At 40.8% G+C, this 24276-nt stretch overlaps 2 protein-coding genes across 6 annotated transcripts in view; both read right to left on the bottom strand.

The window, feature by feature from the left end:
- klhl4 (kelch-like family member 4) overlaps window positions 1-4786 on the bottom strand; it is a 110728-nt gene extending 105942 nt beyond the window's left edge. The window contains exons 1-2 of one of the 5 annotated variants that reach the window (XM_079839079.1): window positions 4646-4786; window positions 4084-4185 (exon numbers count right to left, since the gene is read on the bottom strand). Coding sequence is in view for 2 of the 5 variants with exons in the window: in XM_079839076.1 (XP_079695202.1) it covers window positions 835-1253 (419 nt within the window). In the remaining 3 variants the exon portion in view is untranslated. Of the gene's footprint in view, window positions 1-834; window positions 1800-2524; window positions 2595-4083; window positions 4186-4645 lie in introns of those variants that run through there. The other 4 variants (XM_079839076.1, XM_079839078.1, XM_079839080.1 and 1 more) reach the window with 4 other exon arrangements.
- A 283-nt stretch (window positions 4787-5069) lies between these two features.
- ahnak (AHNAK nucleoprotein) overlaps window positions 5070-24276 on the bottom strand; it is a 31863-nt gene continuing 12656 nt past the window's right edge. The window contains exon 5 of the mRNA XM_079839075.1: window positions 5070-23806. Within this exon, the coding sequence (XP_079695201.1) occupies window positions 6104-23806 (17703 nt within the window). The 3' untranslated portion in view covers window positions 5070-6103. The remainder of the gene's footprint in view (window positions 23807-24276) is intronic.

The following is a 24276-nucleotide window of genomic DNA, read 5'->3' as shown; positions in this document are numbered from 1 at the left end:
AAATGTTCTCTTTCTCTGAACTGCACTGATGTGTAAATATCATCCCCACTAAAGATAATTCATCCTGTTGCCCTTCCCAAATTTATAGCCCTTGCGCCAACGGCCTCTGATGTAATGGTATCCTCTCTGTAACATTTATAAGTCAAAGGATGCATGCATTAACATGCCGTGAAATATTCCTACTGCAGGTTATGAAAATGCCGGCTGCTAAAACGAGAGCGAACAACCTCACGGCTTACAGAATGTGTTATACTGCCAGCTATATCCAGACGCCTCTATGTTTTCCTCTGTGTTTTGTGAGATGTCTGCTTGATGAATAATTTATCCATGGATATTTCAGAGCTGTGCCTCTACAACCCGTATGCCATGTGAATGAACTATTCCCAGGTGAGCTGTGGTGGCAGCTGCAATGGTGGAGTTGATTGAAAAAGGATATTCTCCGAAGACCAAACCAACGTGTAAGTACTGGCAACACAGCGAATGAAAATAAAACAAACTGTCATTTCTGAGCGAATTTCACTGGCGTAATGAGCTCAAATAAAGTGACAGTTAAATACTGTACTTGTACTCAATCCTACCGCTCCCTGGGGCTTACCGTAGATCCACTCTGTGCCAAAATAACACCTTGCTCATCTCTCGGCACCGTACTGTCTGTTTTCATTACTGCGTGAAGGGCAAAAATAGGATTTTCCTCTAAAAACCGCATGTATTCTATGCCTACAGGCAAAACTTAGCCGCTTCCACCATGAATGTGTTAGCTGACAGCAGCAGGCACCACTTCACACATCTGGTTTTACGGTTCTATTTCTGCACTGAGCTTCTTTTTTTTTTTACCTGTCTGTGGCTTCCTCTTCAGAGGGATCCTCCGGATTGCTCTTCACATCCTCATGACTGCTCTTCGCCTCCTCTTTCCTGGCACTGCAAGGTGAGTTGCTCTTGGGAAGCTCCTCGCTAGCTTGGAGGTGCTGGATGATGTTTTGCTGGTGCCATGATTGATTGCCCGGCCTGACATAAACAGGTGTGGGTCCAGGGTTCGGAGCCAGAATGCTGTGCACGGGGCTGTTGCTCTTGCGAAGTCCTCCTCTGTCCCGGGAGTGACTTTTCAGCCGTACCGGTGTTCCCCGGTGGTCGAAACCTTCCTGTTGGATATAGCCTCCATTCCCAGCTGAGGTTTGTGTGCTGTGGCTGAACCAGCGCCAGCGGAGCCTGAGGATCTGCTTCACGTCAAAGTCTTTTTTTCCAGACACAGACATCCTATTTGCCCTCGATGTGATGCCAGTTGCACATGGAATCCGAGGAAAAACGAGGAGTCTCGGCTTCAGAGGCTTTACCTCTTTTGTCTTTGTTGCCGGTTTTGGCCAATAAAGGGATGATGTCTGTAGCTTCTGCCTTGTGTCTTATTTCCCCTCTTCTCCAACTCTGTCTGCTCCTTGTCCTTAGTTATAGCACACACATGATATCCTCCGCCTGTTCCACCCTCCTCCCTTCCCTTTGTCGTTCTGTGTCTCTCTGCACATACGACACACACACAAAATACAAAAAAATGAGGAACGCTTACAGCTAGCTGCTCTTATTCCAGAGGCAAATAACGAACAGCTCTTACCCGAGAAGCTGAGGTGCCAAACTGACAGGACGCAGAGGTCAAATCTTAGCGGGGGGAATCTTGTAGCACAGGAAGGAAAGCCAAAACCAGCACCATCTCCTTCCACGAGCAGCATCATCTGCGCTCGCACTCACACTCTGCCCCTTTCCTTTATGTGTGCACACATGCTCTTTCCCTCGCTCCAGCTCTCTCTCTCGCTCACGCATGCACATAGACATGTCTTCTCACACAGTCCCCCCATCTGATGGGATCCCGAGGGAGAGAGTCTCAGCCTCTCAACGAAGGAGGAAACCATGCAGAAAAATTATTCTCTCACTGTCTTTTTCAAGCCATAGTGACAGATAAACACCAAAGACTATCACTGTTCTGACTTCTTCATTGCAGCACAAGTCAGTGTTTCATCTCTAGTAAATGTTCAGGAAATGTCTATGTGACAGTGTTTACAATGCTGTTGAATGCTGTATATTAAGAAAAATGCGTCTTTAAGGCAAGGAAAGGCAAGTTATATGGCACATTTCATACACAATGGTAATGCAAAGTGTTTTACATAGAAGGAATTAAAATAATCAAAAGGGGGTAGGGTTTGGCGATGGTACCAACTGATTATTTCTGTTTATTTTATTTTATTTTATTTTTTTTGCATATAAAGCTAAACAAATGTTTATCACAATGCTAATATTCCTGATGTTTGCACAGGGAGATGTGATAACAATAATTCATTTTCTACAGCTGAGGTTGTTTATCCTGTCCTATGGAAAATGTGGATCTACTGTAAATGCACTGCAGAGTGTGTCATATTGCTCATTGACTCTATTTGGATCCAAAGATTTGCTGGTCTTATACTGCAGATACAGTCAATGATTTATTCATGTGCAGTGCCTTCAGTTCATGGTTCTTTTGTTATGCTCAAAATATGGATACCGTCATCCTTTATGGTATCCATTATGGTTAGAAGGTTCCCTTTGCTTCATTCCTTAGTGTGGTGGAGGGGCTTTGAGCCATGGACAAATTTGCAGATCAAAACATTAAAAAAAGGAAGAGAGAAAAAGGGATATATATTGTTTTAAGGTGATAAGCACCAAATCATCAAAGACGTAACACGTTTCATTTTTCTTTTCTTTTTTCTGGTCATCATCAGAATTCATTACAATATGGTTTTGGTTGTAACACATTACATTAAGGTCCTATTTGTTAACATTAGTTAATGCATTAACTAACAACAAGTAATACATTTTTTACAATATTTGTTTAGCGCCAGTTAATAAAAGTGCAAATGTTCATTGTTAGTTCACATTAGTTCAGGTCCATTAAAAAGCATTAACAGATACTTTTAATTTCAAATTAACATGAGTTAATTATTTTTTCATTGTTAATTCATGTTATCTAATGTACCATAGTTAACTAATGTTTACAAATGGAACCTCACTGTAAAGTGTTACCTTTTTGTTTTTAATTTAGACGGCGATCTTACTTGTTGTTTCAGAACTTTGTTGAAAATTACTGTAAATATTTCAGTAACAAGGGTCATTTGATACATATATTGCATTGTTTGCTACGATGAACTACTTGTTAAAAACACTACATTTAAAGATCATATACGGTTGTGTTTTGGTGATCAAACCAAATGTTCTCATTACATATTGCAATAATCTTGTATTTTGAAACAATGATAAAGTGCACTGAAAATATGTATAACTTGAGATCAGGTTTTGATAGAATCTTCTGATCTGTGCAATGCACATAGTACTACAACAAATTTGTCAAATTAAGCCATCGCTAGTTGTTCTGAATCTTAACATTTTTGGTGAGAATTCTGTGATCCAGATGTTCTTACCCCAGCTGTGTGAGACTGTTTAATTACCAATTGATGTACCTTGATGCATTATGTAAGGAGTGAACAGCAGGGGGTGGAGGGCATGTAGGATGGATGAATTTTCATTGGATGCGCAAACTAATCTCATTTGAAGCTACCCTGTAATGATGGGTAGTCTGGGTGAATAATGTTAACCTATACATCCATGATGTCTTTCTGGAAACTTTTTTATGTTTTTGTTTTTAATGGCTGTTATCTATGCTTGCCTATATTAATTATACTTTTATGTTAATGTCATAAACGGCAGCTCTACCTTAATATGACCATGAAACAACAGAACAGTAAATAAATAGAAATCAGTTTCTAAATATTAATAAGATAAATGCACAGTCATCTTGTCCAATTAGACTATTTTTTAACACATCGCCATTGCATGATATATGCTTTAAATCTGTCACTCCATCACTTATAAATTATCTCAGTTCTTAAAGAGCCCTATAGTGTCCTAAGTTCATAAAATATACATGAAAAAGTGGGTTGACTAAGAAAGATATATACTGTATATTGCAGATTATTTTGTTTGAGAATTTCACCATAAATTGTATATTTGCAATATGGATCACTGTAAAACGCATCAGTATGGACTGAAATAAATGCACAGTCTAACCTTTAATTCCTGTAGGAGTCAAGGACACCATCTGTTTGCGTCCTCTTTGATACAAGAGACGTCAGCATAGACTGCTGCTCGTTATATTATCCACAAACGTGTCTAACCAGATAAAGAGAGATAGTTGATTCTTTCTACCTGAAGACCTCATATTTCTATATGCAAATGCAAAGCGGGGTATTTGATGTTGAACAACACTCCAAACACACTGGCCCTTGACCCACTGGTCATTTTGCACAGTTAATAGTGAATAGTTTTAATATTATTATCATAAATCAAAATTGTCTTCTCAAGGAGTCTTGGAATTAAGCGAGAATATGATGCCAAGCACTCAAATAGGAAACCAGATTAATTCTAATAAATTTTGTAAGATATTGTCTCTCGTAGAATGTGACCTACCCGGAGTGACCGTGTACACCAAAAATTGGGAATTTGAAAATCAACCCAATGCATAAAACAGCATAACACTGCCTCAGAAACATGTTCAAAGACAAAAGAAATCAACCCTATTCCACTCAATTTCTTGTCAACATTGCATATAAAAGACAATCATAAGTCTTACCTTTCAAACGAAATGAGAAAAATAAGGGTGTTTGCCTGTATTCCTCTCAGCTTAAGTTGCTTGTCATAGATTTCAAGTTAACTAAAGAATGCATGCCGTTTTCTTTTCTCACCCCTGTTCTGTTATCGAATATTTGCATACAAAACAACCCACACTTTCCTCCCTCATAGGAATTTCCTGATCATTTCCTTCCTTGAAGAACCAGGACAGGAAAGCCCATTTCCTGTTTTCTTGGTGTTGGCTTTTATCAAAGAATTCATAGAAAACTAAAAGCACAATGGTTAGATAGAGTTGAACGAATGCACTCTTATTTATCACTATTTGTGATATTTTTATACAAGTTAATGTTCCAACAAAACAGTTCTGTTACATTAACAATATATAGGATTTGAAAGAAAAGAGTAACATTCTCAACACAAGCATGTATTGATAGTTGATCACTTTATTTAAATTTTTTGCAACTCATACAAGAAAAACAAAAAGGAGTTAAAAACTTGAAGCCTAAAGGTCCCACTATTTACAAGGACAATGCACATTTTATGCCTTTTCAAAACATTAAAGTTTAACCATTGGCATTAGATTTCCTATAGTTATATCACCACACGACAGCACGACATTTCATACATTTAGTGAGAGGAAGAGAGAGAGCCAACTGGATGTGAAGAAATGTGGAAGATATAACTAAGAAAAAATGCCTTAGAAACCATTAAAAATCAAAGCAAGTCGCAGCTTTTGTCAACTGCTACATGGTGTGCATTTGAAAGAGATTCAATCAATCACTGAAAAAGACAGTCTTAGATATAAATACTTTAGAAGATTATAATCTCTGTGTAAATTCCATAACATCTGAAGTGTCATATTATTTGGGAGACAATGTTGTTATCAAATGTATCTATTTTGAATCAATTTATTTACAGTTTGTACAGCCCTTAAACTTCATTGTGCTTACAAATGATATCTGGTTTATCACTGTTGAAATTAATTATTCATCTGTGATGAGTACACATGATACATCACTAAATATAAAAATGAAGTTGAAGTCATAAAATCCTTTCAAATGCAACTAAAATCATGTATCTTGTGTGTAAATGTATCCAGACAATTTTTAGAAAGGACAAGAGTCCCAAAACTTTCAAAGGTACAAAAATATAACAAGTTATCAGATGACAACTCAAATCTAGATGCAGAACATTTTATATTAACTACACACATTGTTGGATTGGACATGAAATTCCTATCTACAAAACAAAAGAATAAAAATTACATTACAGATTTCTCTTATTTACAGTTAAATTGTGATTTTAAAAAAAAGAAGAAAAAAAGCAATGCCTGTAAAGAATATTTGTGGAAATTGAAGAAACAGTGCACTATTGTTTAAATGAAAGACAGATTTACATGTAGTTATCGAGACAAAAAAAATATTGGTGAATGTACTGTGTATAGATACTAGTGTATAAACTATTTCTTTGGCGAAACGGCTATTTCGAGATGTGGTAACCGAAAACTACCTTTTGAGCCACCCTCACTGCTAGATGATGACGACATTCTGGACTTCTTTAAAGGCTGAGCAACTCCACCAGCACCCTCAATCCTAACCTCACTTTCATCCGTCACTTCATATGAACCTTTACTTTTTGAGCTAAAACCTCCAATTGTAGCAAACTTCAACTTTCCTTTTTTGCCTTTAACCATTGCATCTCCAGCATCAATCGAAATGTTGCCACCCTCAGCCTGTAAGTGTCCTTCAGTAGAAACAGGGGAAGCTAAACCTCCCTCGTCACTTACAGAGGACGAGTGATGTCGTGATTTTTTGAAGAAGTCAAGGGAGGCTGATTTACTCTTTGGTGAAACTTTAAATCCAGAGCTTCCCTCTACTGCCAACTTGCCACTTATCAATTCCCCAGAACTAAGACTCAACTCCTTAGACACATTTGCACCTCCTTTAGGGGTAAGATCAGCATCTTGTCCCTCAACAGTAAGATCAGCTGCACTGCCACCTTTAGATTTAGATTTGAGAAATAGTTTTGGCATTTTGACTTTCATTTTTCCACCACTGCTTTTCACATCAGTGCTCTGCATTTCTAGACTTTGGGAACTAACTTTAGCACCAGCAGCCAATTCACCTGAACCTACATCTACTCCCATCTCTCTTCCTTCTACTTTAGGCAAGGCAACACCAAACTTTGGTATTTTGATTTTAGGAAAGGTTACATTGCCTTCTTGGTACTCAACCCCAGATAATGATGCATCTGACTTCATGCCTAACCCACTTGCAGCCTCTCCTTTTTGTCCCCTCACGTTAAAGCCTGGTATTTCAATGCTCCCTTTTACTCCTTTTTGTTCAGTGAGATTTAAATCAGCATCTAAAGCCACACCATGGACATTTACAGATGGCACCGTCAACTCAACATCCTGCATTTTTCCATCCATATCAATTTTTACATTGCCTTTTCCATTAATACCTGATCCTGCTACACTGACATCTGGGGAGCCAGACACACCGATTTTTGGCATTTTCATTTTCCCCCCTTTTGTTTTGAAATCCGGACTGTCCAAACTAGCATCTGGTGTCTGAATATCAGTTTTTAGGCTTGCAGATGGCAAATCAACATCAGAGGATTTTATATTTCCAGACGCAGATGAACTACCTTTAACCTTTGGAGATTTGATGTCAAATTCCACATCAGGAAAATATAACTTTCCAAAAAAAGGTTTCTTTACTTTGGTTGACTTCAACTGCAAATCAGGTTCATTCATATCACCATCAAAAGTTTTAGACTTCCCTTTCCCTTTAGTCGGTTTGATTTTACCCTTCTTTCCTTTCACATCTATGTTCATATCAGGTCCTTCTAAACTACCACCAGCCTCAGGAATATCTGCATCCAATTTTGGGCTTTTAACTCCAAATGAAAATTTTGATTTCTTAGTTTTTGGCACCTTGATGTTCGCATCTGGTCCACTAACGTTGACATCAGGGCTTTTGACATCCATGCTCGCCTTAATATCTTTTTCAGGTACTGAAAGACTGCCACTCGAAGATTTCATTCCAAAATGGGGCCCTTTGAATTTTGGGAACTTAATAGGTTTTAAACCCCCCTCAGGTCCCTCAAAGTCAAGATCAGGAGCATTAACATCAATTTCAGGTCCTTTGATATCAAAATCTGCTTTTGGAAGATTGATGTCAAAATCTGGACCCTCCAATTTAGGGCCTTTCATTCCAAATGATGGCATTTTGATGTTTGGCATCTTTACACCACCTTCTGGGCCAGCAATATCAACATTAGGTCCTTCAATGTCCACTTTTGGAGCATTTATGTCACCTGTTATCTTTGGTCCAGAAATATCCACATCACCCTTGACTTTAGGGCCTTTTAGATTTAAGTTGACATCTGGCATGGAAATCTTTGGACCAGATATGGAAGGCATTTTGAACTTGGGACCTTTGATTTTGCCCTCAGGTCCCTCAATGTCAAAATCAGGAGTGCTAATGTCAATTTCAGGTCCTTTAAAATCAACATCGGCTTTTGGTAGATTAATGTCAACATTTGGGCCTTCTACTTTAGGACCTTTAACTCCAAATGATGGCATTTTGATGTTTGGCATCTTAAAACCACCCTCAGGGCCCTCAAGGTCTGGGCCTTCAATTTGAACTTTTGGTCTTTTAATATCTCCTTCAATGTTTGGAACGGACATGTCAATATCACCTTTGAGTTTTGGACCTTTCAGGTTAAAGTCAACATCTGGCATAGAAACATTTGGACCAGAGATAGATGGCATCTTGAATTTGTGGCCTTTGATTTTTCCGTCAGGTCCCTCAATGTCAAGCTCTGGAGCTTTAATGTTCACATCTGGTGCCTTAACCTTAATATCAGCCTTAGGGATTTTGACATCAACATCTGGGCCTTCCACTTTAGGACCTTTAACTCCAAATGATGGCATTTTGAACTTTGGCATCTTAAAACCACCCTCAGGACCCTCGAGGTCTGGGCCTTCAATTTGAACTTTTGGTGCTTTAATATCTCCTTCAACTTTTGGAATGGACACATCAACATCACCTTTGAGTTTTGGACCTTTCAGGTTGAAGTCCACATCTGGCATGGAAATCTTTGGACCAGACATTGATGGCATCTTGAATTTGGGGCCCTTGATTTTGCCCTCAGGTCCCTCAATGTCGAAATCAGGAGTTTTGATGTCAATTCCAGGTCCTTTAACGTCAATATCTGCTTTTGGGAGATCAATGTCAACATCTGGGCCTTCCACTTTAGGACCTTTAACTCCAAATGATGGCATTTTGAACTTTGGCATCTTAAAACCACCTTCAGGACCCTCAATGTCTGGGCCTTCAATTTCAACTTTTGGTCCTTTAATATCTCCCTCCAATTTAGGAACAGACACATCAACATCACCTTTTAGTTTTGGACCTTTCAGGTTGAAGTCAACATCTGGCATAGAAATCTTTGGGCCAGAGATAGATGGCATTTTGAATTTAGAGCCCTTGATTTTTCCCTCAGGTCCTTCAATGTCAAGCTCTGGGCCCTTGAAATCTACTTCTGGTGCTTTAATGTCTCCTTTAACTTTTGGAACTGAAACATCAACATCACCTTTCAGTTTTGGCCCTTTAAGGTTGAAGTCAACATCTGGCATGGAAATCTTTGGACCGGACATTGATGGCATCTTGAATTTGGGACCCTTGATTTTGCCCTCAGGTCCATCAATGTCAAAATCAGGAGTTTTGATGTCAATTCCAGGTCCTTTAACGTCAATATCTGCTTTTGGGAGATCGATGTCAACATCTGGGCCTTCCACTTTAGGACCTTTAACTCCAAATGATGGCATTTTGAACTTTGGCATCTTAAAACCACCTTCAGGACCCTCAAAGTCTGGGCCTTCAATTTCAACTTTTGGTCCTTTAATATCTCCCTCCAATTTAGGAACAGACACATCAACATCACCTTTTAGTTTTGGACCTTTCAGGTTGAAGTCAACATCTGGCATAGAAATCTTTGGGCCAGAGATAGATGGCATTTTGAATTTAGGGCCCTTGATTTTTCCCTCAGGTCCTTCAATGTCAAGCTCTGGGCCCTTGATATCTACTTCTGGTGCTTTAATGTCTCCTTTAACTTTTGGAACTGATACATCAACATCACCTTTCAGTTTTGGACCTTTCAGGTTGAAGTCAACATCTGGCATGGAAATCTTTGGACCGGACATTGATGGCATCTTGAATTTGGGGCCCTTGATTTTGCCCTCAGGTCCCTCAATGTCAAAATCAGGAGTTTTGATGTCAATTCCAGGTCCTTTAACATCAATATCTGCTTTTGGGAGATCAATGTCAACATCTGGGCCTTCCACTTTAGGACCTTTAACTCCAAATGATGGCATTTTGAACTTTGGCATCTTAAAACCACCTTCAGGACCCTCAAAGTCTGGGCCTTCAATTTCAACTTTTGGTCCCTTAAAATCTCCCTCCAATTTAGGAACGGACACATCCACATCACCTTTTAGTTTTGGACCTTTCAGGTTGAAGTCAACATCTGGCATAGAAATCTTTGGGCCAGAGATAGATGGCATTTTGAATTTGGGGCCCTTGATCTTTCCTTCAGGACCCTCAATGTCAAGCTCTGGGCCCTTGATATCTACTTCTGGTGTTTTAATGTCTCCTTTAATTTTTGGAACTGATATATCCACATCGCCTTTCAGTTTTGGACCTTTCAGGTTGAAGTCAACATCTGGCATAGAGATCTTTGGACCAGATATGGAAGGCATTTTGAACTTGGGACCTTTGATTTTCCCCTCAGGTCCATCAATGTCAAACTCAGGTGTTTTGATGTCAATTTCAGGTCCTTTAAGGTCAATATCTGCTTTTGGGAGATTGATGTCAACATCTGGGCCATCCACTTTAGGACCTTTAACTCCAAATGATGGCATTTTGAACTTTGGCATCTTAAAACCACCTTCAGGACCCTCAAAGTCTGGGCCTTCAATTTCAACTTTTGGTCCTTTAATATCTCCTTCCACTTTTGGAATGGACACATCAACATCACCTTTGAGTTTTGGACCTTTCAGGTTGAAGTCAACATCTGGCATGGAAACCTTTGGGCCAGAGATGGATGGCATTTTGAATTTGGGGCCCTTGATTTTTCCCTCAGGTCCCTCAAAGTCAATCCCTGGGCCCTTGATATCTACTTCAGGTGCCTTAATGTCTCCTTTAACTTTTGGAACTGATACATCAACATCACCTTTGAGTTTTGGCCCTTTCAGGTTGAAGTCAACATCTGGCATAGAGATCTTTGGACCAGATAAAGAAGGCATTTTGAACTTGGGACCTTTGATTTTCCCCTCAGGTCCATCAATGTCAAAATCAGGAGTTTTGATGTCAATTTCAGGTCCTTTAACATCAATATCTGCTTTTGGGAGATTGATGTCAACATCTGGGCCCTCCATTTTAGGACCTTTAACTCCAAATGATGGCATTTTGATCTTCGGCATCTTAAAACCACCCTCAGGACCCTCAAAGTCTGGGCCTTCAATTTGAACTTTTGGTCCTTTAATATCTCCTTCCACTTTTGGAATGGATATGTCAGCATCACCTTTCAGTTTTGGACCTTTCAGGTTAAAGTCTACATCTGGCATAGAGATCTTTGGACCAGATAAAGAAGGCATTTTGAACTTGGGACCTTTGATTTTCCCTTCAGGTCCATCAATGTCAAGATCAGGAGTTTTGAGGTCAATTTCAGGCCCTTTCATGTCAATATCTGCTTTTGGTAGATTGATGTCAACATCTGGGCCCTCCACTTTAGGTCCTTTGAGTCCAAATGATGGCATTTTGAATTTAGGCATCTTCAAACCACCTTCTGGGCCCTCTATATCAATATCGGGACCTTCAATGTCCACTTTTGGAACCTTTATGTCACCTGCAATTTTGGGTCCAGAAACATCTATATCACCCTTGACTTTTGGACTTTTCAAGTTGAAGTCTACATCTGGCATAGAGATCTTTGGACCAGACATAGATGGCATTTTGAACTTAGGACCTTTGATTTTTCCTTCAGGTCCCTCAATGTCTAGATCAGGTGTTTTGATGTCAATGTCTGGTGAAGTTAAACTGACATCCCCACTAGGCAAACTAACATCAATATCTCCTTTGGGTGACTTAAAACCAAATTTTGGCATTTTAAATTTTGGCATCTTGAACTTTGGCTTTTTCACATTTGCTTCAGGAATATTGACCTCCAAATTAGGACCTTCAGGACCAGATACTGATGGCATCTTCAGTTTTGGGCCCTTCATTTTTCCTTCAGGTACTTCTATGTCAAGTTTTGGCCCCTTGATATCCATATCTGGTGATTTAATGTCTCCTTTAACTTTTGGAAGTGACACGTCAACATCACCTTTCACCTTTGGCCCTCTCAGGTTAAAATCAACATCTGGCATAGAAACCTTTGGACCAGAGATTGTTGGCATCTTGAATTTGGGGCCCTTGATTTTTCCATCAGGTCCCTCAATGTTGAGCTCTGGAGCGTTAATGTCCATATCTGGTGCCTTAACCTCAAAATCGGCCCTAGGGATTTTCACATCAACATCTGGACCCTCCACTTTTGGACCTTTAACTCCAAATGATGGCATTTTGATCTTTGGCATCTTAAAACCACCATCAGGACCCTCGAGGTCTGGGCCTTCAATTTCAACTTTTGGTCCTTTAATATCTCCTTCGAATTCTGGAACGGACACATCAAAATCACCTTTCCGTTTTGGACCTTTCAGGTTGAAGTCAACATCTGGCATAGAAATATTTGGCCCAGATATGGAAGGCATTTTGAATTTGGGCCCCTTGATTTTTCCCTCAGGTCCATCAAAGTCAATTCCTGGGCCTTTGATATCTACTTCAGGTGCCTTAATGTCTCCTTTAACTTTTGGAACTGACATATCAACATCACCTTTGAATTTTGGACCTTTCAGGTTGAAGTCAACATCTGGCATAGAAATCTTTGGACCGGACATTGATGGCATCTTGAATTTGGGGCCCTTGATTTTGCCCTCAGGTCCCTCAATGTCAAGATCAGGAGTTGTGATGTCAATTCCAGGCCCTTTAACGTCAATATCTGCTTTTGGGAGATTGATGTCAACATCTGGGCCTTCCACTTTAGGACCTTTAACTCCAAATGATGGCATTTTGAACTTTGGCATCTTAAAACCACCCTCAGGGCCCTCAAGGTCTGGGCCTTCAATCTGAACTTTTGGTCCTTTAATATCTCCTTCCACTTTTGGAATGGACATATCAACATCACCTTTAAGTTTTGGCCCTTTCAGGTTAAAGTCAACATCTGGCATAGAAATCTTTGGGCCAGAGATAGATGGCATTTTGAATTTAGGGCCCTTGATTTTTCCCTCGGGTCCTTCAATGTCAAGCTCTGGGCCCTTGATATCCACTTCTGGTGCTTTAATGTCTCCTTTAACTTTTGGAACTGATACATCAACATCACCTTTCAGTTTTGGCCCTTTCAAGTTGAAGTCAACATCTGGCATGGAAATCTTTGGACCGGACATTGATGGCATCTTGAATTTGGGGCCCTTGATTTTGCCCTCAGGTCCCTCAATGTCAAGATCAGGAGTTGTGATGTCAATCCCAGGCCCTTTAACGTCAATATCTGCTTTTGGGAGATTGATGTCAAAATCTGGGCCTTCCATTTTAGGACCTTTAACTCCAAATGATGGCATTTTGAACTTCGGCATCTTAAAACCACCTTCAGGTCCCTCGAGGTCTGGGCCTTCAATCTGAACTTTTGGTGCTTTAATATCTCCTTCCACTTTTGGAATGGACACATCAACATCACCTTTGAGTTTTGGCCCTTTCAGGTTGAAGTCAACATCTGGCATAGAAATCTTTGGACCAGAGATAGATGGCATTTTGAATTTTGGGCCCTTGATTTTTCCCTCGGGTCCTTCAATGTCAAGCTCTGGGCCCTTGATATCTATTTCTGGTGCTTTAATGTCTCCTTTAACTTTTGGAACTGATACATCAACATCACCTTTCAGTTTTGGCCCTTTCAGGTTGAAGTCAACATCTGGCATGGAAATCTTTGGACCGGACATTGATGGCATCTTGAATTTGGGGCCCTTGATTTTCCCCTCAGGTCCCTCAATGTCCAGATCAGGAGTTTTGATGTCAATTTCAGGTCCTTTAATGTCAATATCTGCTTTTGGGAGATTGATGTCAACATCTGGGCCTTCCACTTTAGGACCTTTAACTCCAAATGATGGCATTTTGAACTTCGGCATCTTAAAACCACCTTCAGGACCATCGATGTCTGGGCCTTCAATTTGAACTTTTGGTGCTTTAATATCTCCTTCCATTTTTGGAATGGACACATCAACATCACCTTTGAGTTTTGGACCTTTCAGGTTGAAGTCAACATCTGGCATAGAAAACTTTGGACCAGACATTGATGGCATCTTGAATTTGGGGCCCTTGATTTTCCCCTCAGGTCCCTCAATGTCAAGATCAGGAGTTTTGATGTCAATTTCAGGTCCTTTAACGTCAATATCTGCTTTTGGGAGATTGATGTCAACATCTGGGCCTTCCACTTTAGGACCTTTAACTCCGAATGATGGCATTTTGAACTTCGGCATCTTAAAACCACCTTCAGGACCCTCGATGTCTGGGCCTTCAATTTGAACTTTTGGTGCTTTAATATCTCCTTCAATTTTTGGAATGGACACATCAACATCAACATCACCTTTGAGTTTTGGACCTTTCAGGTTGAAGTCAACATCTGGCATAGAAAACTTTGGACCAGACATTGATGGCATCTTGAATTTGGGGCCCTTGATTTTCCCCTCAGGTCCCTCAATGTCAAGATCAGGAGTTTTGATGTCAATTTCAGGTCCTTTAATGTCAATATCTGCTTTTGGGAGATTTATGTCAACATCTGGGCCTTCTACTTTAGGACCTTTAACTCCAAATGATGGCATTTTGAACTTCGGCATCTTAAAACCACCTTCAGGGCCCTCGAGGTCTGGGCCTTCAATTTGAACTTTTGGTCCTTTAATATCTCCTTCCACTTTTGGAATGGACATATCAACATCACCTTTGAGTTTTGGCCCTTTCAGGTTGAAGTCAACATCTGGCATAGAAATCTTAGGACCAGACATAGATGGCATTTTGAATTTAGGGCCCTTGATTTTTCCTTCAGGTCCTTCAATGTCAAGCTCTGGGCCCTTGATATCTACTTCTGGTGCTTTAATGTCTCCTTTAACTTTTGGAACTGATACATCAACATCACCTTTCAGTTTTGGCCCTTTCAGGTTGAAGTCAACATCTGGCATGGAAATCTTTGGACCGGACATTGATGGCATCTTGAATTTGGGGCCCTTGATTTTCCCCTCAGGTCCCTCAATGTCAAGATCAGGAGTTTTGATGTCAATTTCAGGTCCTTTAACGTCAATATCTGCTTTTGGGAGATTGATGTCAACATCTGGGCCTTCCACTTTAGGACCTTTAACTCCAAATGATGGCATTTTGAACTTCGGCATCTTAAAACCACCTTCAGGACCCTCGATGTCTGGGCCTTCAATTTGAACTTTTGGTGCTTTAATATCTCCTTCCATTTTTGGAATGGACACATCAACATCACCTTTGAGTTTTGGACCTTTCAGGTTGAAGTCAACATCTGGCATAGAAAACTTTGGACCAGACATTGATGGCATCTTGAATTTGGGGCCCTTGATTTTGCCCTCAGGTCCCTCAATGTCAAGATCAGGAGTTTTGATGTCAATTTCAGGTCCTTTAATGTCAATATCTGCTTTTGGGAGATTGATGTCAACATCTGGGCCTTCCACTTTAGGACCTTTAACTCCAAATGATGGCATTTTGAACTTTGGCATTTTAAAACCACCTTCAGGAGCCTCAAGATCTGGGCCTTCAATTTGAACTTTTGGTCCTTTAATATCTCCTTCCACTTTTGGAATGGACACATCAACATCACCTTTGAGTTTTGGCCCTTTCAGGTTGAAGTCAACATCTGGCATAGAAATCTTAGGACCAGACATAGATGGCATTTTGAATTTAGGGCCCTTGATTTTTCCTTCAGGTCCTTCAATGTCAAGCTCTGGGCCCTTGATATCTACTTCTGGTGCTTTAATGTCTCCTTTAACTTTTGGAACTGATACATCAACATCACCTTTGAGTTTTGGCCCTTTCAGGTTGAAGTCAACATCTGGCATGGAAATCTTGGGACCGGACATTGATGGCATCTTGAATTTGGGGCCCTTGATTTTCCCCTCAGGTCCCTCAATGTCAAGATCAGGAGTTTTGATGTCAATTTCAGGTCCTTTAACGTCAATATCTGCTTTTGGGAGATTGATGTCAAAATCTGGGCCTTCCACTTTAGGACCTTTAACTCCAAATGATGGCATTTTGAACTTCGGCATCTTAAAACCACCTTCAGGACCCTCGATGTCTGGGCCTTCAATTTGAACTTTTGGTGCTTTAATATCTCCTTCCATTTTTGGAATGGACACATCAACATCACCTTTGAGTTTTGGACCTTTCAGGTTGAAGTCAACATCTGGCATAGAAAACTTTGGACCAGACATTGATGGCATCTTGAATTTGGGGCCCTTGATTTTCCCCTCAGGTCCCTCAATGTCAAGATCAGGAGTTTTGATGTCAATTTCAGGTCCTTTAATGTCAATATCTGCTTTTGGGAGATTGATGTCAACATCTGGGCCTTCCACTTTAGGACCTTTAACTCCAAATGATGGCATTTTGAACTTTGGCATTTTAAAACCACATTCAGGAGCCTCAAGATCTGGGCCTTCAATTTGAACTTTTGGTCCTTTAATATCTCCTTCCACTTTTGGAATGGACACATCAACATCACCTTTGAGTTTTGGCCCTTTCAGGTTGAAGTCAACATCTGGCATAGAAATCTTAGGACCAGACATAGATGGCATTTTGAATTTAGGGCCCTTGATTTTTCCTTCAGGTCCTTCAATGTCAAGCTCTGGGCCCTTGATATCTACTTCTGGTGCTTTAATGTCTCCTTTAACTTTTGGAACTGATACATCAACATCACCTTTGAGTTTTGGCCCTTTCAGGTTGAAGTCAACATCTGGCATGGAAATCTTGGGACCGGACATTGATGGCATCTTGAATTTGGGGCCCTTGATTTTCCCCTCAGGTCCCTCAATGTCAAGATCAGGAGTTTTGATGTCAATTTCAGGTCCTTTAACGTCAATATCTGCTTTTGGGAGATTGATGTCAAAATCTGGGCCTTCCACTTTAGGACCTTTAACTCCAAATGATGGCATTTTGAACTTCGGCATCTTAAAACCACCTTCAGGACCCTCGAGGTCTGGGCCTTCAATTTTAACTTTTGGTGCTTTAATATCTCCTTCCACTTTTGGAATGGACACATCAACATCACCTTTCAGTTTTGGACCTTTCAGGTTGAAGTCAACATCTGGCATGGAAATCTTTGGACCAGAAATTGATGGCATCTTGAATTTGGGGCCCTTGATTTTCCCGTCAGGTCCTTCAATGTCAAGATCAGGAGTTTTGATGTCAATTTCAGGTCCTTTAACATCAATATCTCCTTTTGGGAGATTGATGTCAACATCTGGGCCTTCCACTTTAGGACCTTTAACTCCAAATGATGGCATTTTGAACTTTGGCATCTTAAAACCACCTTCAGGACCCTCGAAGTCTGGGCCTTCAATTTGAACTTTTGGTCCTTTAATATCTCCTTCCACTTTTGGAATGGACACATCAACATCACCTTTGTGTTTTGGACCTTTCAGGTTGAAGTCAACATCTGGCATAGAAACCTTTGGGCCAGAGATGGAAGGCATTTTGAATTTAGGGCCCTTGATTTTTCCCTCAGGTCCTTCAATGTCAAGCTCTGGGCCCTTGATATCTACTTCTGGTGTTTTAATGTCTCCTTTAACTTTTGGAACTGATACATCAACATCACCTTTCAGTTTTGGCCCTTTCAGGTTGAAGTCAACATCTGGCATGGAAATCTTTGGACCGGACATTGATGGCATCTTGAATTTGGGGCCCTTGATTTTCCCCTCAGGTCCCTCAATGTCCAGATCAGGAGTTTTGATGTCAATTGCAGGTCCTTTAACGTCAATATCTGCTTTTGGGAGATTGATGTCAAAATCTGGGCCTTCCACTTTAGGACCTTTAACTCCAAATGATGGCATTTTGAACTTCGGCATCTTAAAACCACCTTCAGGGCCCTCGAGGTCTGGGCCTTCAATTTGAACTTTTGGTCCTTTAATATCTCCTTCCACTTTTGGAATGGACATATCAACATCACCTTTGAGTTTTGGCCCTTTCAGGTTGAAGTCAACATCTGGCATAGAAATCTTTGGGCCAGAGATAGATGGCATTTTGAATTTAGGGCCCTTGATTTTGCCCTCAGGTCCTTCAATGTCAAGATCAGGAGTTTTGATGTCAATTTCAGGTCCTTTAATGTCAATATCTGCTTTTGGGAGATTGATGTCAATATCTGGGCCTTCCACTTTAGGACCTTTAACTCCAAATGATGGCATTTTGAACTTCGGCATCTTAAAACCACCTTCAGGACCCTCAAGGTCTGGGCCTTCAATTTGAACTTTTGGTCCTTTAATATCTCCTTCCACTTTTGGAATGGACACATCAACATCACCTTTGAGTTTTGGCCCTTTCAGGTTGAAGTCAACATCTGGCATAGAAATCTTAGGACCAGACAAAGACGGCATTTTGAATTTAGGGCCCTTGATTTTTCCCTCAGGTCCTTCAATGTCAAGCTCTGGGCCCTTGATATCTACTTCTGGTGCTTTAATGTCTCCTTTAACTTTTGGAACTGATACATCAACATCACCTTTCAGTTTTGGCCCTTTTAGGTTGAAGTCAACATCTGGCATGGAAATCTTTGGACCGGACATTGATGGTATCTTGAATTTGGGGCCCTTGATTTTTCCCTCAGGTCCCTCAATGTCAAGATCAGGAGTTTTGATGTCAATTTCAGGTCCTTTAACGTCAATATCTGCTTTTGGGAGATTGATGTCAACATCTGGGCCTTCCACTTTAGGACCTTTAACTCCAAATGATGGCATTTTGAACTTTGGCATCTTAAAACCACCTTCAGGACCCTCGAGGTCTGGGCCTTCAATTTGAACTTTTGGTCCTTTAATATCTCCTTCCACTTTTGGAATGGACACATCAACATCACCTTTGAGTTTTGGACCTTTCAGGTTGAAGTCAACATCTGGCATAGAAATCTTTGGGCCAGAGATAGATGGCATTTTGAATTTAGGGCCCTTGATTTTTCCCTCAGGTCCTTCAATGTCAAGATCAGGAGTTTTGATGTCAATTTCAGGTCCTTTAACGTCAATATCTGCTTTTGGGAGATTGATGTCAATATCTGGGCCTTCCGCTTTAGGACCTTTAACTCCAAATGATGGCATTTTGAACTTCGGCATCTTAAAACCACCTTCAGGACCCTCGAGGTCTGGGCCTTCAATTTGAACTTTTGGTCCTTTAATATCTCCTTCCACTTTTGGAATGGACACATCAACATCACCTTTGAGTTTCGGCCCTTTAAGGTTGAAGTCAACATCTGGCATTGAAATCTTAGGACCAGACATAGACGGCATTTTGAATTTAGGGCCCTTGATTTTTCCCTCAGGTCCTTCAATGTCAAGCTCTGGGCCCTTGATATCTACTTCTGGTGCTTTAATGTCTCCTTTAACTTTTGGAACTGATACATCAACATCACCTTTCAGATTTGGCCCTTTCAGGTTGAAGTCAACATCTGGCATGGAAATCTTTGGACCGGACATTGATGGCATCTTGAATTTGGGACCCTTGATTTTTCCCTCAGGTCCCTCAATGTCAAGATCAGGAGTTTTGATGTCAATTTCAGGTCCTTTAACGTCAATATCTGCTTTTGGGAGATTGATGTCAACATCTGGGCCTTCTACTTTAGGACCTTTAACTCCAAATGATGGCATTTTGAACTTTGGCATCTTAAAACCACCTTCAGGACCCTCGAGGTCTGGGCCTTCAATTTGAACTTTTGGTCCTTTAATATCTCCTTCCACTTTTGGAATGGACACATCAACATCACCTTTGAGTTTTGGACCTTTCAGGTTGAAGTCAACATCTGGCATAGACATCTTTGGGCCAGAGATAGATGGCATTTTGAATTTAGGGCCCTTGATTTTTCCCTCAGGTCCTTCAATGTCAAGCTCTGGGCCCTTGATATCTACTTCTGGTGCTTTAATGTCTCCTTTAACTTTTGGAACTGATACATCAACATCACCTTTCAGTTTTGGCCCTTTCAGGTTGAAGTCAACATCTGGCATGGAAATCTTTGGACCGGACATTGATGGCATCTTGAATTTGGGACCCTTGATCTTTCCCTCAGGTCCCTCAATGTCAAGATCAGGAGTTTTGATGTCAATTTCAGGTCCTTTAATGTCAATATCTGCTTTTGGGAGATTGATGTCAACATCTGGGCCTTCCACTTTAGGACCTTTAACTCCAAATGATGGCATTTTGAACTTTGGCATCTTAAAACCACCTTCAGGACCCTCGAGGTCTGGGCCTTCAATTTGAACTTTTGGTCCTTTAATATCTCCTTCCACTTTTGGAATGGACACATCAACATCACCTTTGAGTTTTGGACCTTTCAGGTTGAAGTCAACATCTGGCATAGAAATCTTTGGGCCAGAGATAGATGGCATTTTGAATTTAGGGCCCTTGATTTTTCCCTCAGGTCCTTCAATGTCAAGCTCTGGGCCCTTGATATCTACTTCTGGTGCTTTAATGTCTCCTTTAACTTTTGGAACTGATACATCAACATCACCTTTCAGTTTTGGCCCTTTCAGGTTGAAGTCAACATCTGGCATGGAAATCTTTGGACCGGACATTGATGGCATCTTGAATTTGGGGCCCTTGATTTTCCCCTCAGGTCCTTCAATGTCAAGCTCTAGGGCTTTAATATCCATGTCTGGTGCCTTAACCTCAATATCAGCTTTAGGGATTTTTACATCAATATCTGGGCCTTCCACTTTAGGACCCCTGAGTCCGAATGATGGCATTTTGATCTTTGGCATCTTAAAACCACCCTCAGGACCCTCAAGGTCTGTCCCTTCAATTTCAACTTTTGGTGCTTTAATATTTCCTTCCACTTTTGGAATGGACACATCAACATCACCTTTGAGTTTTGGCCCTTTCAGGTTGAAGTCAACATCTGGCATAGAGATCTTTGGACCAGACATAGATGGCATTTTGAATTTGGGGCCCTTGATTTTCCCCTCAGGTCCCTCAATGTCAAGATCAGGAGTTTTGATGTCAATTTCAGGTCCTTTAACGTCAATATCTGCTTTTGGGAGATCAATGTCAACATCTGGGCCTTCCACTTTAGGACCTTTAACTCCAAATGATGGCATTTTGAACTTTGGCATCTTAAAACCACCTTCAGGACCCTCAAGGTCTGGGCCTTCAATTTGAACTTTTGGTCCTTTAATGTCTCCTTCAACTTTTGGAACTGATACATCAACATCACCTTTGAGTTTTGGCCCTTTCAGGTTGAAGTCCACATCTGGCATGGAAATCTTTGGACCGGAGATTGATGGCATCTTGAATTTAGAGCCCTTGATTTTTCCCTCAGGTCCATCAATGTCAAGCTCTGGAGCTTTAATATCCACATCTGGTGCCTTAACCTCAATATCAGTTTTAGGAATTTTCACATCCACATCTGGACCCTCCACGTTTTGACCCTTGAATCCGAATGATGGTATTTTCATCTTTGGCATCTTAAAACCACCATCAGGACCCTCAAGTTCTGGGCCTTCAATTTTGACTTTGGGAGCTTTAATATCTCCTTCCACTTTTGGAACAGACACATCAACATCACCTTTAAGTTTTGGGCCTTTCAGGTTGACGTCCACATCTGGCATAGAAATCTTTGGACCAGAGATTGATGGCATTTTGAATTTAGAGCCCTTAATTTTTCCATCAGGTCCCTCAATGTCAAGCTCGGGAGCTTTAATATCCACATTTGGTGCCTTAACCTCAATATTGCCTTTAGGGATATTCACATCAACATCTGGACCCTCGACTTTTGGACCCTTGAGTCCAAATGTTGGCATTTTAATCTTTGGCATCTTAAAACCTCCCTCAGGACCCTCAAAGTCTGGGCCTTCAATTTCGACTTTTGGGGCTTTAATATCTCCTTCCACTTTTGGAATGGACACATTCATATCTGGCATAGAAATCTTTGGACCGGAGATTGATGGCATTTTGAATGTGGAGCCCTTGATTTTTCCATCAGGTCCTTCAATGTCAAGCTCTGGACCCTTGATATCCACATCTACATCTTTAATGTCCATGTCTGCTTTGGGAAAATTTGTGTTAACATCAGGTGCCTCCACTTTTGGACCTTTGATTCCAAAGGAGGGCATCTTGATCTTTGGTAGCTTAAAACCACCCTCAAAATCCTCAATGCCAGGGCCTTCAATTTCAACTTTGGGGGCTGTAATATCTCCTTTCACTTTTGTAGTGGACACGTTGACATCACCTTTCTGTGTTGGCCCTTTCACGTTTAAGTTCACATCAGGTACAGAAAACTTTGGACCAGAGATTGATGTTATCTTGACATTGCTGTCTTTAACTTTTTTATCAGATCCCTCAATATTAAGCTCTAGAGTCTTGATATCCACATCTTTTGCTTTAATATCCATTTCTGCTTTAGCGAGATTTAGATCAACATTTGGACCCTTCAGTTCTGAACTTTTAATTCCAAACGAGGGCATTTTTACCTTTGAAACAGTAAAGTCACCCTTAGCACCCTCACGATCTGATTCTTTAATATCAAATCTTGGTGTCATAACATTCCCTTCAACCTTTGGAACAGACACATTAACATCTCCTTTCACTTTTTGTCCTTTCAGGTTTAAGTCCACGTGTGGCATATAAGTTCCCTGACCAGAGATTGATGGCACATTAAATTTGGCCTCTTTGACTTTATCCTCATATCCTTCAGTGTGACGTTCTGGACACCTGATGTCCATATCTGGATGTGTAATTTTAACATTAGCTTCGGGGGGACTTACTACTGTATCAGGTACCTGAAACTTTGGACCTTTAAGTTCAAAAGAGGGCAGTTTTACATTAGTGCCCAAACTGGAGCCCTCCAAAGTAGTGCCTTTCACTCTAAATGATGAAGCTGACGGATCCTGATTGCCAGTTATGCTAAAACCACTTTGACTAATATCTTTAACATTTTGATTGTTGTAAATCATTTCTACGTTAGGACCTTCTACAGTAAACTGTTTAGTTCCAAATTTTGGTTCTTTCACATGGGGCATCTTGAGTTCACCACCAATTTCCTCTGCATGAACAACAGATCCACTAGTAGACCCATCCTTAAGCGCTCCAGACAAAGATCCCCTGCCAATACTGCCCCCTGTATCTCCACTAATAGAAAAACCTGAAACACGAGTGTCCAGAACAGGGCCCTTTACTGTAGCAAAGCCAGTTTCTTTTATCGTACTTGATGTTTTAAAACCAGCTTCCATTGGAGAAGAAACATTCCCCACTTCTTTGTCTAACCCCATGGTTACTTTGCCAGAGAGATCACTACTGCCTGTAGAAGTTTCAGTCCTTCCAAAACGTTCTATCACCCTATGTCCTTTTCCCCCTGACAGTCCAGTGTCTGACACATTAAATGTAATCTCTCTCCCACTACCATCTAATTCACTTGTTGCTGTGATAGATCCTGTGCTACAGTGCTTCACAGAGGAGCCAGTGATATGGGGCCCGCTAAGAGATATGTCCCCCATTTTTATACCTCCGTGTGTACTGCTAACCAGGCTACTATGTGGTAATCTGATTTGATAAGAATCCCCCTCCGACTGCTCATGCTGCAAGACCTGACTTTTGAACTCAGGGCTTGAGCAATCAATCTGCTGACTGGTTCCCCCCGGCATGTCCACAGTGTAGGTAGTTATTCTCCGAGTGATTGTAGTAACGGTGCAACCATCACTGCTTGTGCTGCTGTGGCGCTCTGTGCGCACATCAACACCCTCAGCAAGATCTTCAGACTTCAGTCTAGGTTTAATCTTCTTAGAGTAGATTCTTTTGTAGTCTTCGTCATCTCCACTCTAAAGGGAAAAAAATTACAAATTAGTAAGATATTCCATGTCTGTGTGAAATTTAAATTTAACGAGAAATAAATATACAAAAATGTAATTAGTTAAACAAGTTGAATATGGAAATACTGACCTTACTAAAATCAGTAGACACACTGTAGCTAACAATGTTTGTTCTAATCAGACTGATCTCATGAAATGGCGTATGTATGACACGCCAATTCGTATGCCATTTAGGCGTGCCATCAAGACGCATAATCGCTTTTTAGCGTGTTTATCAACGGCGTTTAATTCTATCCCCCTACACTGCCCCTACCCATCACAAGAAACATTCTGCATTTTTACATTTTCAAAAAAACATCATTTAGTATGTTTATAAATCCATTTACGTTCACGCGGAATCACACTGCGTAGACATACACGCGGGATCACACGGCGTAGACATACACGCGGAATCACACAGCGTAGACATACGCGGAGAT

Source organism: Gobio gobio, assembly GCF_949357685.1.
Source record: "Gobio gobio genome assembly, chromosome: 16".
Lineage (NCBI taxonomy): Eukaryota > Metazoa > Chordata > Actinopteri > Cypriniformes > Gobionidae > Gobio > Gobio gobio.
The sequence above is the reverse complement of the archived record's forward strand: the minus strand, read 5'-3'. Positions and strand labels throughout refer to the sequence as shown.